Source organism: Gopherus evgoodei, chromosome 3, assembly GCF_007399415.2.
Source record: "Gopherus evgoodei ecotype Sinaloan lineage chromosome 3, rGopEvg1_v1.p, whole genome shotgun sequence".
Classification (NCBI taxonomy): domain Eukaryota; kingdom Metazoa; phylum Chordata; order Testudines; family Testudinidae; genus Gopherus; species Gopherus evgoodei.
Window position 1 is genome coordinate 7,099,940 of NC_044324.1, and position 17,508 is coordinate 7,117,447.

At 58.8% G+C, this 17,508-nt stretch overlaps 1 protein-coding gene and 1 long non-coding RNA gene across 6 annotated transcripts in view; one reads left to right on the forward strand and one right to left on the reverse strand.

Moving 5' to 3' along the window:
- The window catches only part of FMNL3 (formin like 3), a 57,274-nt gene that overhangs the window by 8,860 nt on the left and 30,906 nt on the right, over positions 1 to 17,508 (forward strand). For all 5 annotated transcript variants that reach the window (XM_030554871.1, XM_030554868.1, XM_030554869.1 and 2 more), the window contains exons 2-4: positions 12,007 to 12,090; positions 12,451 to 12,531; positions 13,556 to 13,632. In XM_030554871.1, coding sequence (XP_030410731.1) covers positions 12,007 to 12,090; positions 12,451 to 12,531; positions 13,556 to 13,632 — 242 coding nt within the window. The remainder of the gene's footprint in view (positions 1 to 12,006; positions 12,091 to 12,450; positions 12,532 to 13,555; positions 13,633 to 17,508) is intronic.
- On the reverse strand, positions 1,765 to 11,779 carry LOC115647932. Its single transcript, XR_003999413.1, has 2 exons — positions 2,173 to 11,779; positions 1,765 to 1,973 (listed from the first exon to the last, which is right to left on the reverse strand). It is a non-coding gene; the product is annotated as an uncharacterized LOC115647932 (long non-coding RNA).

The following is a 17,508-nucleotide window of genomic DNA, read 5'->3' on the forward strand; positions in this document are numbered from 1 at the left end:
CGCATTTCTCTTCCCTTCCTCGCTTCTCACAGCCTGCGCCCCAGTCACGCTGCAGCCTTCTCTGGGATCTGAGGGACAGACTGAGCTCCTTGCGTTTCTCAGCGTGTTTTCTAACTCTTTCCTCCTCCTCATGGCTCTTCTCTGGCTCCGGTTTATCAACCTCCGTAAATTGTGGGCCCCACGCTCTGCGAGGGGTTGCCCCAGGGCCCAGGACAGAGGCAATAGAACCTGCCTGGCCCCACCTGCTCTAGATTCCCCTGTTGATACGTCCCAGGATCACATTGGCGCTTTTGGCCTCAGCGTTGCATGAGGAGCTCACAGAATCCAGAGAAAATTCAGGTTGGAAGAGGCCTCGAGAGGTCATTGAGTCCAACCCCCTGCTCAAAGCAGGATCAGCCCCTCATGTTCCACTGATTATCCCCCCCCCCCCCCCCGACTTCCTAGACATGTTCAGAGTCACTGCTTGCCAGGATAGAGTCCCCCATCCCGTACCTTCGCCGGTGTTCTGTGTTCCCGGGGGGATGACTTGACGTTTGGCCATATTGGAATATACGCTGTTTGCTTGTGCCCAGTTTACCAAGCAAACCAGACGGCTCTGTCTCGGTGACCTGTCCTCTTCATTATTCACCACCCGTCCCATCTGTGTGCCATCCACAGATCTGATCAGTGAGGATTTTATGGTTTCTTCAAGCTCATTGATAAAAATGTTAACTAGCAGAGGTCCAAAAGCCGATCCCTGCAGGACCCTCTAGAGACTTGCCCCCTTGGGGATGGTTTGAGATAGCTCACTTAGCCAGCTTTTAACCCATGTAATGTGTGCCAGGTTGGGTTTGTTCTGTTCTAGCTTTCTAATAAAAACATGATGTGATACCAAGTCTAACGTCTTCCAGAAACCAAAGTCTAGTAAAGCAGCACTGTTGCATTCATCAGCCAAACGTGTTGCCTCATTTAAAACTCAGGTCTGTTTCCCACAAACCCATGTTGACTGGCATTAATGACATGACCGTCCTTTAATTGTGTATTAACTGAGTCGAGTACAAGCCGCTCCATTCTTTTGCCTGGCATTGATGTCAGGCAGACAGGCTTATCCTTACCCAAGTCATCCTATTTGCCCTGTTAAGATAAAGCTTTAGCTTTCTTCCAGTTTTCTGGGACATCCCCAGTGTCCCAGGAATTAGTGAAAATGAACCTTAATGAGCCAGAGAGCTTTTGGCCAGCTCTTTGAAAGTTCTTGGATGCAAGTTTTTTTTGGCTCTACTGATTTGAAAATGTTTAGCTTTAGTAGCTGCCGTTTAATATAATCCTGAGTTAGTGTGGGAATGGAAAGAGTGTCGTCGTTGTCAGCATCATCATCGGATATGATGACATCATCTGACTTTTTCCCCAAACAGAGAAGAGAGAGCTTTGGAGAATTTGGCTGCCTTTTCTGCATTATGAGTGGCCATTCTACCACTGCCATCCAGTCATGAACCAGTACCATTGTTGGGATTTCTTTTGTTCCTGATATATCCTTATCTCCTTAACTCTGCTGTCCACAGAGTTCTCCATGTGTCCTTTTGTTTCCCTTATCAATTTTCTATAATTCCTAGCTTCTAATTTATATTCATTACTATCAGCTCCTCTTTCCATGTGTTACCTATTGTGTCTATTTTGTTTATAGCTTCTTTCACTTCCCCTCTAGGCCAGGCTGATTTTGTAACATAGCCTTTCTCTTGCTTTGTGGTTTTCTGGGCGTCTAGTGAAATGTTCTTAAACAGTTCTCAGTTATCATTCACATATACAGTCCTTCACCTGCCATAAACCGTCCTGTAAATCACTTTGCACTGAAACTGCCACTGGACTGATGGTTAGAACGCAGGACTGGGAGTCAGGATTGCGGAGTTCTGAACCTTAATGTGTGACCTTGGGTGAGTCCTTTTCCTTCCCTATGCCTCAGTTTCCCCAGCTTTGTAATGTGGAATAATGGTATTCACCTTTGTAAAGTATCAGAGGGTAGCCGTGTTAGTCTGGATCTGTAAAAGCAGCAAAGAATCCTGTGGCACCTTATAGACTAACAGACGTTTTGGAGCATGAGCATGCATCTGAGGAAGTGGGTATTCACCCACGAAAGCTCATGCTCCAAAACATCTGTTAGTCTATAAGGTGCCACAGGATTCTTTGCTGCTTTTACACCTTTGTAAAGCACTTTGAGTTCATCTGCTGTAAAGGAAAGGGCAACCTAAGAGCAGAATTGTTACTGATCTAATCCATGTTACCAATGGCAAAACTTCCCTCTGAAATGTGCTAAAACTCGGGTTCTTAGCTTCTGCAAGCAGCTGTCTAGATCATCACCTTAGCCCCTGCGCGCCAGAGCCAGCAGGCTTTGTGAGCAGTAGCTGAAATATCTGAGTTACTTCGTGGTAAACTCCTCAGCCCTGCAAGGGGCGAAGTGCTTGGTTTTACCCAGCCCTGAAATGCAGCCACCTCTGGACATGTTTCACAGCACACAGCAATGCTGCACCACTGGTTAGGGACGGACAGCGTCTAAGTGCCACTTTCAGACTCCTATCCAAGTCCTTTGTCTGCTCTGCTCCGGCTTAGCTGGAGCTTGGCAGGATCTCATCATGTGCTGCAGGCCGCCTGCTGGCCTCCCAGCCCCCCCCCCCCCCACTCTGACATATAAACCACCAGGCGTCCTGTCATTAATGTCCTGGATCTGCCACCCACTTCCCTGAGCTTGTGGGGGAATGAATGTGTGTAATTAGCCAGGGAATGTCGCAATTGAGGAGCTGCTGCGGAGTAATTATAGATCAGTGGGAAGCCGTTCCAGGAGGCTGCAGACTTGGAGTTGGCTTCGCTTGGCTCTGATACTGGTGAGTTTAGTCCCAGGCTGCCTGGTTAACTTTGATCCTCAAACGCTTTCCTGTTTGCAGCTCGGCCTGGTGGGGAACAAAGCTGGCACGAAAGAGACGGGCTTTGTTTGTACCTGGCATAAAATTAAGCTCCTATTTTGAGGCCCATGGACGCTGCCCCGTCCCTCCTGGCTCTAGGCGTAGGAGAGCCTCAGTGCACAAGTGAGCCCTAGACTGGGTCCACCTCCCTGTCTCTGTGCAAATCAGAGAGAGAGACAGTGAACGCGCAGCATGTGCACACCTCTGCAAAGTGGGTATACAGTGCTGCTGGGGCCTGTCTGCGTTAGGGACACATGCACCCTGGCAGCAGCACCCAAAAAGCTGCAGCAGCAAAACATTGCAACGCGCCTGCGTTACTGCGGTCACCAGAGGTGGCCTTGCTCGGAACAACACGCAGCATCTGCACTGGCTGCGTCGCTGCCCCAGTCCCCGATGCAGCCTGGCTCTTCCTGAGAACGCTGGTGTTCTCACCCACAAGGGGCCGGCCGCTGGAGCCTCGGACTCATTGCATTAACCCTGGGTCGCTCTGGGCTGGACAAGGGTGGGTGCGGGGGACGCTCGTGCCCCCTGACTGGAGGTTTAAAAAGCAAAACCTTGGAGAACGGAGCTTTGAGAAAGGAACTAGGAGTTTAGAGGCTCTGATCCAAAATAACCCGGAACCGTGGCAGGAGAGCTTGGTACAGAACCACCTGGCTAGCTTCTCGCCTGGGCCAAAAGCCTCCTGCAACTTCACTGCCGGCAGCGTTGGCCCCGGGGCTGATTCTGCTCTTGCGGATGCTGGGTTACTCCAAGGAGCTCAGGGCACTAGACCGGGGGCAGAATTCGACCCTGTGTCTGGCTGCGCTTCCTGAGCGTGTCTTCCTCGCATGGGGAAAACCGAATCCAACTGCTTTTTGATGGTGGTTTTTTTCAGCGGCAGGGGAGACCGTAAAGAAACTGCACAGTGCCCCGTGGGAGCACAAGGGCAGGAGATCCCAAGTTTCACAGCGCTCAGCATTTGAGTATTGGGCCTTTCTTCCTCAGACCCCGAGCTCCTCTGCCTCTCCAAGCGCCTCCCCCCTTGATGCAGCACCGCTGGGGCTAGGGCTGGCGCTTTCCAGACGCTGGGCTCTGCTTCGGTGCCTAAACCAAGGCCTGGTGCCCCTGCAGCTCCTGTGATACTAGTGATAAATAGCTGGTACTACTGGCTTGGGGCTGGGATTTTCACACGTGCTAGTGGCCGGGTTGTTACAAGTATTTAGGGCCCTAAAGCGGCCCTAAGAGAAGGCATCAGACCCACGGCAAGTCCAGTGGTTTCTCTGCCCAGGAGTCCCCTGAAAATCACCCAGGTGCCTAGCCCGGCTCTCGGGACGGGCGGTGAGGGGTGGGGATCCCTGCTCTCACGGGGTGCTTGTCGTCTGCTCGTCTCCCTTTGCCAGCTTGTCAGCTGCCTTTTACACTGTAAGCACCTCAGACTGGAGAGCCCCGGGATCGGTCCCAGCTGGGAGCAAACTGCTGGGCCCCTGCTTCCCTGATCGATTCCCCACTCGGGCCTCAGCCCCGGCTGTCAGGAATGAGAGAGAGGATGGGGCTGGCCCTGGTGCCTGGCCTCTGCAGGCCAGAGCCACCAGCCTGGCTGGTGTTAGGGTGAATCCACCGGGCTGTGGCCATTGCCAAAGGGGAAAGAATAGCGAGGCGCCTCTGTCTGCTCCGGGGCTTTGAAGCCTGCTGCGAGGAAGTCTGCTGGCTGGTTCCTGTGCTCCCCTGAGAAGTAAACAGCCCCCCAGCAGGACGCAGGCGGGTTTGGCTTCTTGGTGTCTTAGAGAAGATGAGCAAAGGGGCTGGGGGATGGATTTAACTCCTGGTCCTGACAGCCAGCTAAGCCCAGCTCCTGGCGTCAGCCGAGCCCAGGGGACAGAGCAGGGCTGGTTGGCGGGTGGAAAACACTCTCCTGCCTCCTTAGTTGTAGGTTTGCAGAACGCGGATGCTGTAATTTGCGGTCAGGCTTGTTATAAAAATAAGAGTTGACCTGGGACTAGGGAGGGCGGGAGCCGAGCGCCCAAGCCAGGCCTAGCCAGGCTGGTTCTTTGCACGGTTTCGTGCAGTGCTGTGGCTTGAACGTGTGCTCTTGGGCCAGCAGCTCCTTGGGTGTGGGCTGGTGAGGTCCAACAGGAGGGCGTGGGCTGGTGACAAAGTGTTTCCAGGATTGTCCAGACCCGAGGAAGGACTTCGACCCTTGCCTGTGCTGTGGGGGTTTGCACTAGTGTGGCGTGCAAACAAAGCCGTGACTAGGGCAGAAAAGTGAACCAGGACGCCTGGGTTCCGTCCCGAGCTCTGCAGCAGACTCTCAATATGAATCTGGAGCCAACGTGAGAGAGGCCCATAAAACACTACAGGCTGCTCCTGTCGGTCCTATTTACCCCATCCCAGCTAATGTCACTGGACGGCGGCACATGCATACAGGGCAGAAGGGTAACTAACCTGTGGAACTCTCTGCTGAAGGATACCCCGCCTTCACGCTAACTGCCAGAACTCCGAGTGGTGTTCTTATCAAGGCGTCCGTCCAGTCCTTCTTGAACTCTCAGCCTCGGTGACACCCTGTGTCAGGGAGTTCCTCAGTCTAGCTCTGTGCTGTGGGAAGATGTTTCCTCAGTCCTGAATTTGCTGCCTTTTGGTGGCGTTGCTGGATGGTGGCTCTGTCTGCGGCACGGCTGGGCAGTGGCCCTGAAAGCATCTCCCAGGCCATGTGCTCAAGGTTCTGATTTCGTATAAGGAACCGCAGGTCATTTGGGATCCTCGGACAAGGCCCTCAGCTCCTTAGTGTCTGAACTCAGCTGCTAGTGTGGCTGGACTCCTACTGGTCCCCCTGTGTCTCCCAGTCCATACCCCATCAGTCCACGCTAAGTAACCCCCCTCTGTCCTAGGTGTGCTTGCTTGTCTAATGTTTGCAGAGAGTTACTGTCATGGCAAACCCCAGCCCCCGGATCATGCAGCCATCACCAGGACATATTTAGCTCTCTTGTCCTGCACTTACAACTCATCGTTGTTTTTGCTAGTCTTTGTGCTCCTTCCAGCCCTCGAGTATCTTCCTGGCACTGGCTGTGCCTGGAAACTAGTGAGATCCTTCTGCTGTGGCTCTCCTCCAACACTGCGTGCACTTAGCCTGTGGAACTCAGCTCCACAAGACGCGGTTGGAGGCCAAGATCTTAGCAGGGTTTATACAAAGGGATTAGACGATTCTCTGGCTAATGAGACTAGCCAGGGTGATTAAAAATCAGCAAGAGTTTTGGAAGGGATGAGAACTGTCGTGCTTCAGCATGTAAGCCAGGCTCGAGCTGCGGGTGGCAGCAGGGGCATTCCTGGGGCCATCCACCCCCAGCTGCCTCCTGCGGTGTTTCTTGCACTGGACACTGCTGAAGATGGAAGGCTGGGCTGGGCTGGCCAGACCAGGTCCTCTCCCAGCCCCCGGAGGTGGGGGCCTGGGGCAGCGAGACCCGTGTTTGATCCGACCTCCCTGTGGTTTCCTCTCCAGGCCCAGGGCAAAGCCGCGTTCCTAGGAACACGAGCCACCACGCCTCCATCCCAGGCAGCTCTGCTCCGGCTGCCAGGCCCAAGCCTGAGGGGCGGGGAGGCCCCGAGGAGCCTGGAAATGGTGGCTGAGCGTCACTGCCCCGGCAGGAGGGTCTGGGCAGTGAGATAGGATGCTTTCTCCTTCCTGCAGCCATTTCCCCGTGGGGGGGGGGGGGCGCTGGAAGCCTGGATTGGCCAAAGGGGTCCCCTAAACTCTGCCTGGGGATCGTTTTAGCTCCTGACCTTGGATTGAGCTGGAACTGGTGGAGGTGGAGGGGAAACAAGCCAGGGCTGGACTTGGGCTGGCAGCAGCCGGGACAGGCTGGGCCCAGCAGAGGAGCCACCCTGGGCTAAGTGCTGGCCAGCAGCATCCTGCCATGGGCTCGGACTAGGAATGGCCTGGGAGCTGCTGCCAGGCTGGGGTGGTGGAGTGGAGCTCTGGCACCGGGGCCCAGCGGCAGGGGTGATACGGGACACACTGAGCCTAGCAGTGGGCCACCTGGGCGGGCTCAGGAGGGCCAGGTCTTCACCAGCCTTGAGCTGGGAAATCACCAGTTGGGCTTGAAAAGCTGCCAGCGAACGTGCAGTTGGGTGGGGCTATTAGGGGCCTCAGCTGCCGGCTGTTCTCTGCACCCAGGAGGGACCAGGTCTGGCTGCCCAGGGAAGTGACACCGATTTAACTGCAGCTGGTTTCTAAACGCTTGGGGAGCAGCAGAGAGCAGCCTCTCAAAGCAATATCAGAGCCAAGCCAGCGGTTTAAATTCACAGCATGGGTTCAGTGGGGGCTGACTCCTGACTCCATCACCTGACTCCTGGAGCTGGGGCTTTCAGGAACACCCCACGCAGCCCAGGAGTTGTGGAGCCATTGTGAGAGTCAGGTCTCATCGGGCACGTGTCCAGCTGAGCTTTGCCCCCCTCCGCTGGTCTGCCACATGCTCTGACCAGTGCCCTAGTGAGAATCTGGGGGGTGGGGGACTGGGCTTAGCGGGGTCATGCTGCCCCCACCTCCCTGCTCCCAATCATCAGCTCCTGTCGCTTGGGCTGTGACCCTAAATGTCGCTCAGCGTCTCATGGGGCAAGGTTTGGGGCTGGCCAGGATCAGGCCCAGAGACGGGGTGGGGAGGGCCTCTCTCCTGGGACCCCCTGAAAACAGTCAGTTCTGGCTGCTTCGTGAGGGAGCTGGGGGGAGCTGTTTGAGCCAGAAGAATATCCCGTTTCATCCGGCCCTATGTCCAGCCTCTCCCGGCCCCTCCTCTGTGCTGAGCAAGGCTGTGAGCAGGGACACGGATTGGGGGAGCGAGGAGGGGGGAAACGGGCCTTTGTGTTACGGGGACGACCCACGAGTCAGTGAGCTGTGGGGTTGGGAAAACCACCTTTCCACCTTTCGTTCTCTGGGCTAGAAATAAAGGCAGCCCCCACCCCGATCCAGGCCTGGGAAAGTCAGCTGATGGTTTTAAAGTTTCCTTTTCACCTCTCAGGCAGCCCAGTTTTGCACAATGTGGTTTCTGTCTCTGTGCAGCTGAACACAGGCCAAGATGAGCTCTATTATTTTTTGGTTTGGTTTTTGCTTTCCCTCTGCCCCAGGCCGCCTCTTGGTTCTGTGACGAGGCGATGCAGGGGGGCGGTGTGGAAAATACCCCAGTGCAGTCGCTATCTGACATTAAAAAGGACAGAAGCTCTGGAGGGGGCCGGAGGAAGGAGCTTGCCTCACTCTTCTTCTCCCTTTCATGTTTCTCTCAGGGGGGCGCTTGGAGTGTCATCTTGCTGCTGTTGAAATCAGTGGCAAATCTCCCCTGGCCTGGGTCCAAGCCCCGCGGCCCCGGCTGTCCGGACAGGGTGGGAGGGGAGGTGGCCCAGTGGTTAAAACGGTGGATTGGGAGTTGGGAGGCCTGGGTCTGCCAGACTCTCTATTGTGATCTTGGTCCTGTCCCTCTGTGCTGGTCACGGCTGGAACAGGCTAGGTCTGGGTCTGGCCTGGTCCAGGTTCCTGGCTGGGACGGTCGCCAGCAGCAGCCACCTCAGCGGCAGTGCAGGAACCCCAGACGGCACGAGCAGCAGCTCTTTCCAGCCTGGGTGACTCGCGCTGGGAAGCAGGAGGGTTCATCGCTCTTTGCCTTTTTTGATCCTACCTTGTGGGGCTGCAGTCTCTGGCTCAGCCCTGGCCTAGGTACGGCGCGGAGCGCCAGCATGGAGCCGCTCGGGACGCCAGCGCTCGCAGTGGAGGAGGGAGCCCTGGCGGGAACGGCGTGAGGCTGTCCCACACAGCTTTTCTGGCAGAGGTGGGGGCTGCCTGATAAACAATTGCCGTCAAACCTCCAGAGTGAGAGAAACTGACGCAGTTAGCAGGGGGAAATCAAGTCATGCCTGTCGCTCAGAGGAGGGATCCAGACACAGTCTCAGGGACTGTCACAGATGGGCTTTGCGGCCAAGATGGGGCATGACGTTCTGGTCTGTGCTGTTCTGTTCTGGTTCTCGCCCCCCTGCCCATCACTGTGGTATCTAGGTCGTGGGCATCCCTGAGCATGCCTGGGAAGAGGGCCTGATCTGAACCCTGCACCAGCTCCTCAGTGGCCTGAACTGACCCAGCAGTGACTTGCACCAGCTGGGGAGGTGGCTGATGGGGTTTACGTCGTGCCATGGCTGTTCAGTGCCCAGTTCCCCTCTGCCGGTTCCTAGGTGTCTGGCGGAGGAAGGGAGAGAGAATCCGGTCCTGGGCCCCTTGCATGGTCTCTAGGGGCACAGCAAAGAGCTCTGCGCTCCAGGGAGCGGAGGGAGGATGAAGCAGGGGGGAGGCAGAATTCTCTTTCCCCAGCTTAGCGCCCTCTCCCCTGTGCACAGTATGTGGCGTTGGGCCAGGGCAGCCTTGAACGAGGGGCACCAGGGACTAGGGCTGGCCCTCTGCCTGGGGGAGGATGTGGCCCCAAAGGCCTCGCGATGATGCTCTGTATCCCAGTGCCTTGTGGTGGCGTTTCCTGCAGGCTTGGATCAATGGGGGGCAAACCGGGACCCTCCATAGGAAACCCACAGAGCTGCTTGGCCCTACAGCCAGCATTGACCCCACTGCTTCCAGGACACAGCTGCTGCCCCCTGCCCCTGTCCTGCGGGTGCCAGGCCCTGAGGCATTGGTCCATCACCACTGGTTGGGCAGGGCGTGGCGCATCGGAAGAAACGGGTGCCCAGGTAAAGGGGATTTAGAAGGTAAGAGACCTTCAGGTCTCCCCCCGGCCCCCCACAGAGGGCATCTCCAGGACCTCGGTTAGATGCTGACACGCGTCGCCCATGGCACTGCCTGGTGTCACGCCCTCCTGTCTGCATGGGCCTGGGTCGCTGGGTCTCCTGCCTCGAACGAACAGAACACGGAGGGAGCCCGCAGGCAAGGAGCCGTGTCCCGGAGATGCTGTGGAATGACTGTCTGAGCGCTCCCAGCCAGGGCCCAGAGTCCATGGACAGGTGGCAGGCTGAGCACAACTCAGGTTGCTGAGCACTTGGCCAGGGCAGACGCCAGTGGGGCCACTGTTGGGTCCTGGGGCCTTTGCCCTCCCAGGGCGCTGGGCCTAGTTCAAGGGATGAAATGTCCCAGTGTGCTCTGCTGGGCAAACGAGCGAGCGGGCATGGAGCAGTCCCGTGCTGCCGGCTGACAGAAGTGGTGGCAGGCCCTGGCTCCCCTCCTGTGCCCGCACCGCTGGGCTCATCGCTTTCAGCCCGCCCAGCACAGATCATCGCAGGAAGTGGCTGAGAGCGGCGTTCCGGCGGGAGCCAGGCTGTGGTTAGCACAGAGGAAGCTGGTGTAGACTGGAAGCGATGGGTCTGTGATACGGCGAGATTTTCATGTGACGGCAGTCACAGGAAGGAGGCCCAACAAGCTGTGCTGTGCGGTGAGCATGGAGCAAAAGCTGCTCCAGCACCAGGCCTGTGCCCAGCGAAAGGGGGAGCGTCTGGGGGGCTGATCACACGTGGGCAGGAGTGTTTGCGTGTAAACACCCCTGGCAGCAAATGCAGTTGCCCTGCTTGCACGAGTGCTCGCAGTCGTGTCAGTGAGCAACTCGTGAAGACACGACTGAAGATTCAGGTGTCGATGTACCTTGATTCCTGCTGATGCCCAGCCCTGGTGCCAGCCCCACCTCTGGGGCATAATGCAGGGGCTGGAGAGAGGGGAGGGGGGCGTCGCTCATATTGAAACGAGCAGTTCCAGCACTGCTGGGATGCCCAGCTGAGATCAGGGCCTGGAGCCAGGCCTTGCCCAGGGGCAGCATGAGAGCTGGTCTCTGCCCCAGGCTGCCTACAATCTAAGCAGGCCAGGCTGACGCGGGATGGGAGAGGCCCGAGGTCCCAGGCAGGAGTAAGCCTGTCTGGTGCCCAGGAGGCCAGGCTCCTCTGAGGGTGCAGCCATCGGAGGGCGGTCGGGCCTGGCCCAGGAATGCCGTGGGCCTCGTGGCCTCGCCAGCACTGTGGCTGGGAGACACCGAGCCCAGAGCTCCTCGCCCCAGAACAAAAGGACCATTGTGCGGCTGCAGCCGCCTTCAGTTTCCAAGGAGGCCAGGATGCAGCCAGAGGCTCTGGGCCGCGGGGTCTGGCAGGCCGTCTGCCCTCTGTTCGCCAATGGTGCAGCCAATGGTGTGCAGGGGGGGCAGGACGCTGCCCCGTCTCCGAACCACTGCAGCAGGCGGGGCTGACACGGGGCAGCGTGGGGGTCCTGGTGGGCTCATTCTCCCGTCTCGCCTGTGCTGAGACGCTGTGTGTGCTAAAGCCATTAGGGGATGAAGTCATGTCTTAGTTCTGCGGTGCAATCCGAGCTCCGTCTCCCCCTCCCCCTCGGTGGTAACTAGCTTAAAACCCTCACAGGCCCTGACCCGCTTCCCCTCTGCTCCCTGACCCCAACTGATGAGACCCGGCTGCTCGCAGGGGCAGGGGGGTTAAGGGAACCTACATCACCCCCCAGGATCCGGAGAGAGCAGGCCACGCTAGGGGGCAGGGCTCTCACCCCAGCTCTGCCCTGGAGGTGTGGGGTGCATGACAGGAGGAGAAGGGTGCTGGGCCAGATCCTCAGCTGGAGGAAATGGGTGTAGCTCCGTGGACGTCTCAAGGGTATGGAGCTGATTTGCACCAGCTGAGGGTGTGGCCCCGCTTGAGGGTACCAGGGTAGCCAGAGCAGGACCTGGATGCCTGTGCTGGCAGCACAAATTAGCAACATGGGACCTTCAGTGACCCCAGGTGATCAAGACCCCCAGCCTTGTGGATCAGCAGTGGCACAGCAACCCCCATCTCCAGGTGAACCCCGGGGTGAGAACCCCCATGTGCACCACCAGCCCTGCTTCATTTCCGTGCCTTCCAGAAGTGCTTTGTCAGGGTGGGCAGGGGCTGGAGCTGGGCCGGGGACTTGGGGGGGCATTGGCACCACTCCCAGTCGGCCGTGTGTCTGGGGCAGCCCTGGCTGCCTCGGGGCTGCAGGAGTGAACAGGCCAGCCCTAGCCAGCAGCGCCAGGGCCAAGGCGTGTCACACCGACGGGGAGGGGTCCTGCTGCCTGCAGCCCTCCCTCATGTCACCTGTCATCTCACCTCTCTGCAGAGCTCCATGAATCTCCCTCCTGACAAAGCCCGACTCCTGCGCCAGTACGACAACGAGAAAAAATGGGACCTGATCTGCGACCAGGTACTGGGGCGCGGGATGGGACTGGGGCCGTAAGCCCAGCCGTGGCTTGGGGGCCCCGTGGGCAGAAGACTGGGGGTAGGGGACTTACCTGGGACAGCAGCAGGGGGGCGCTGGGGCTCCCTGGCCGGGGCAGGGGAAAGCTGGGTCGGCGCAGACACAGGAGTCGCTCTGTGCTCAGGGCTGGCCACAGGAGCCGTCAGGGTGATCCAGGCTTGCGGCTAATGGGAGCAGCGAGTCAGAGCCGCGCGTGCCCCTTGCAGCTTTTGCTCCATCCCAGCCGCTGATGCCCACGCCTTCCCCTCCAGGCCGCGGCTGCTCCTCCTTCCAACACTCGCAGTCATGCCCTTTCCTCCCCTCCAGGAGAGGTTCCAGGTGAAGAACCCCCCCCATACCTATATCCAGAAACTGCAGACCTTCCTGGACCCCGGCGTGACTCGCAAGGTAAGGGGCTCGCATGGCGGCCGTGAGCTGGGGCCATGGAGACCCTCCTCTTACAAATCCAGACCCAAGGGGGCTTGGAGGTTGATGAAGCATTTGTGCCAGAGACTCCTGTGCTGGGGTCCTGGCTCCCAGCTTTGGTTGAGCAGCCATGTGAGGCGTTTCTCAGAGCGCGAGGGTTTCCCGGCCGCGCAGGCTGAGAGCAAGTTTGTCGTGGCATCACGGGCACATCGCACCGACGCTGAGCTGTGACCGCAGCTGGGCTCGTTGGACTCATTCTGGGCGCCTGGTGAGCGCGGAGCGACCCCCTCCCTGGGCAGTGCCTCCTCCAGAACAAACCGTCTGTGGTTACAGAAATAACCCACCCAAACCTTGCGACTCCATGGAGAGCTGCCATGCTCCAGGGGTCCTGAATTAGATCTTGGGACACAGGGTGGCCTGAACCAGAATTTCCAAGAAGCTGGAATCCACCATTTACACTAGTCTAAACCTGCAAGTGCCCCGTGCTGCAGAGGAAGGTGAAACCCCCCCCAAGGTCTCTGCCAATCTGAGCCAGGGGAAAATTCCCACCTGACCCCAAATATGTTGACCAGTTAGACCCTGAGCATGTGGGTAAGACCCAACCAGCCAGACCCCTGGGAAAGAATTCTCGGTAGAACTCCGAGCCTGCCCCATCTAGTGTCCTGTCTCCGGCTGTTGGAGATATTTGCTGCTCGCAGTCGCAGATCGGCTATGTGCCGTTGTACGCAGCCCCATCATCCCATCCCCTCCATCAGTGCTGCAGCGGGGCCTGCTGGGTGGCGTGGGGATCCGACCCCATCTTTGGGTGGTAAATCCCTGCAAACCTGGCCCAGAACCTGGCCCTGCAAATGCAGAACAGAGGGTCCCAGCCCCAGAGAGCGCACGGTGCTGGCTCTGTTGCTCATGGGTCTGGTCTGGTGGGGAGGTGGTTTCTGCCAGGGGTGGAGGGGGCTGGGCTTGGGTCCCAGAGCTGGTTGCTGTTCCTAACAGGGGGATTCTGTTGCAGAAGTTCAGACGGAGGGTGCAGGAATCGACCAAAGTGCTGCGGGAGCTGGAGATCTCCCTGAGGACCAACCACATCGGGTAGGTGCCACTATCGCGGCGAGCAGGCTCGGTCTGGAGCCAGCAGAGCGATGGGCTCGTCTCTGCTCAGTGCCCCTTCCGAGGCCCACGTGCTCCGGATTCAGGCTCTGCATGGCCGGCTGCCCCCTTGCTACAGCTCAGGCATCGTTCCATAGCAGCCGAGACCCTTTTCGCCACGGTCCTTTGCGCCAGGGTGCCCCAGGCTGCCTGCTGGGGAATTCTCGCTCTGCTGGGTGAGATGAGATCCCTGGCGTGTGGGATGGCAGCACCGCTCAGGTTTGGCCCACCCGCCCCTCCATTGTGAGGGACATGCCAGGCTGCTGCGCCACTCAGTTTGGGGGCCCTCTCAAATCGGGGGCCTGGGGCCAACTGCCCCTTCTGTCTCCCCCAGGTGGGCCTGATTGGGCCCAAGCCCCGTCTGTGGTGAGACTTCTTGTCTGTAGCGACCAGCTGCTGCCATCTGTGCTTGGAAGCTCGAGTGTTGCTCCCAACTCAGGGGGTATCTGCAGGACTTGCGTCTCATGTAGACAAGGCCTGGCTCGAGACCCCAGTCCTTGGCACCCACTGCTTCCTGCCGCTACGCAGCTCTGTGGCAAACCACTCAGCAAATCAATAAGTGTTTCCCCTCGTGCTGAGGGCTGGTGCTGTCCATTTCCCTCAGAGGGAGGGCGACCATTTGCTGTCTCATTGGCTGAAGGAGACATGCAGGACTAGTGGCAGCCTGGCGCAGTGGGTAGAGCGCAGGGCTGGGAGCCAGGGGACCTGTGTCCGTTGCTGTGTCTGCCATTGACTCGCTAGGGTAGGGTCTGGGTAATGGTTAGGGATAGGTCACTGCCCCACTCTGTGCCTCAGTTTCCCCCCTCTAAAATAGGCAGAATTCTACTTCTTCCTGTGCAAAGGGCTCCGAGGTCCCGAGTGAAAAGCACTCGATGGGGGGTGGTTACAGGGGATGGAGGCGGAGGAGGGCGCTGTGGAGCCCAGTGGGTTAAGTAAGTTACATTGGTGGGAAGGGAGGGGGCTGGGGGGCGACCAGAGGCAGAAGTGAAGAACAGGAGTAAAAACGGAGCCTGTCTGCCCAAGCCAGACACTCCCCAGCCCCGGCGAGGGAGTCCACTGGCTCGTGCCAGGGCTGGGGGTGAGCACAGGGAACGCTGGGACAGGTCCAGGCGCATCATGTCTGTTGGACCAGAACCAGCTCCCACAGAGCAGTGGGGCGGGTGGGGTTAGAGGTCAGGGTCCCATGATGTATGCACAGCGCTGGACACTGAGCAAGAGACAGACCCTGCTCCCAAAAGCTTTCAGTGTCAGGATGGATGGGGAAACTGAGGCCCAGGGAGGGGAATAGACTGGCCCGTGGCAGAGCTGGGATTCGAACCCAAGGCTCCTGGCTCTGTGTCCTGATCCCATGGCCATAAGCCTGTCCCCTGGTGCTTTGGGGCTCACATTGATGTACGTGCTGCAGGGAGGGGTGCAGGCAGTGACCCCGCAGGCTCATCCGGCCTCGCTTCCCTTTGGCCTGGGCGGGCCAGGGTACAACGCTGCCGTCAGACGTCTTCCCCCCCATGACCTCGCCCCGGCTGACGCCACCCCGGTGCGGTGGCCATGCAGGACGTTCCCAGGGCCGTGTCTGCTCAGCGAGTGGCACATCCCCACCCCTGCGGGCTCAGCTGCAGCTGGAGGGGAAATACCAGCAGGCACAGGAACTGGGATTGTTTCTGTCCTTGGCCAGGGCCACGGGCTCGCAGCGGCCAGGCTCTCCTTCCAACGGATGCTGAGGCCGGAGCTGACATCCTGCACAGAGTCAGCAGCTCCCTGGCTGGGCGGGGTGGGGGGAGACGGGAAACTGAGGGGCCACAGGGTGCTGGTGGGACAGTCACTGTGGAGATGAGGCCATGGGTCCCTCTGAACGCCCTGTCCCAGGTCCAGCTGAGCCCCTCCGGCTGCTCCCAATCACTGGGCCATGGGCTTTAAACCTCCGGTGTCTAAACTGAGCCCAGGCATTTCCCCTGGCTTGGGGTCCCAAGGCCTGTTCTTGGCGGGCAGATCTCTGTCGAGAACCTTCTCCAGAGAGCTCAAACCCCGCAGTCCAACTGCCCAGTCCCCGAGACCGTGCTGACCCACCAGTCCCCCACCCCATAGCTTGGACACACCCTCTCCCAGCGCTCGTGTCACGCCGTGCTCTGGGTCCATAGTTAACACTGCAGGGGCATGTGGTAGGTATAACACAGGACACACAGAGACTTTTCACAGGATCCGAACACCATTGCTTGTTACTGGATAGCAGGAGAAATACAGAGAGCGAGACAAAAATAATAAACCCTGCCTGCATTTCCCTGCCTCAGTTTCGCCAGCACTTCAGAGCATTCTTTGGTCTGGGGGCATCCAGGGTCCTGTTCTGCAGCAATGGCTTGTTTCTCTTTCTCCAGGTCAGCTTGCTTTGACCTAGGCTGGTCCTGGAGCTAAGCCCCTCTCCCGAGTGTCCCTGTCTCTTCCGCTGTGGCCCTGTGAGTCTTCCTGGAGCCACACAGCCTCAGGGTTTTCAAGGCATCAGCACCCTTGGGGTCTTTGTTCTGCTTTGGGGAGTTTCTGTTGAGGGGTTGGAGAAACCAGGATCTCCTGTGTGGGTCAGCGCACTAGTGCCCCGGCTCTGGATTCCACACAGGCCTTCCACGAGGCGGCAGTTTGCACGTTGGCCAGTCTCTGCTCTCCCCAGGACTCCCTGCTGCAGGATTTCTTGCCCCTTCCTCGGGAGCAGCCAGTGCTGGCCACTGCCAGAGCCGGGATACCAGGCTCGCTGGGATCAGTTCCTGTCTCATCCGTATAGCAGAGGGGCTGGGTTCATTGGTCATGCTGGCGTCCCCCACGCAGGTGAACCCGGGTCACCATGGGCAGCAGGCAGAGCAGGTGCCACCGTAGGGGTGGCAGAGAGGGGCCCAGTGGGTGGGGAGGAGGCTGCCTGCCTCTCTCCCCCTGGGGCCAGCCCTGGACCTGCTGAGGCCAGGGGCAGCAGGAAGGCTTGATGCAGACATTCCCTGCGTGTGCGCACTCACACTTGTGCACAAACATGCACACACGTGACCTTGTGCACACAGACACGTGTGCATGCTCGCACACACACAAGCTGACACGTGCTACCGCCGGCACATGTGCCCTCAGGGTCCACGTGGGGTCACCTCCCCAGCCTGCAGCAGCCGCTGGGTTTGTCTTCACCAGCCCAGGTGCCCTTTAACCCCCTGAGAGCCCTAAAATAGCAGCGTGGCCTCAGACAGGAAATGAGTCGGGGGCGAGGCCTGGAGCGCAGGCAGACAGGAAATGGGCGGGCTCACCAGCCCTTCCCCCCTACCCCCCCCCCGGAGAAACGGCTCTGGGCAGCTCTGGGGTCTGACTCGTGCCAGATCACATGGCCCTCAGCACCGCGCGTTGGAAAATGTCACACCCTGTCCCATGTCACATGCATGCATGCACACCCCAATGTCACATGCATGCCTGGACCTCAATCACACGTGTGTGCACCCCCAATGTCACACGCATGCATGCACCACAATGTCACATGCATGCATGCACCCATCACATGTGTGTGCACCCCCAATGTCACACGTGTGATTGGGGGTGCACGCATGCGCACATGCACGCCCCACCAACTAACATGCAGGCACGTGCCCTGATCGAATAACACGTGTGGCTTCATCTAACATGCCTGTGTCCTGCCCCAGTAATGCACACGTGTGTGCCCCCATTTGCATAACACACGTGCATGCCATGCCGTGCCCTGCCTGAAGAACCGCCGCCCCTGCTCCCCGTCAGACCGCAGGCATGGCTGGGACGTGTGTGCCGGGTAGGGTTTCCAGCATGCAGCTCCTGGCGCAGGAACCCCTG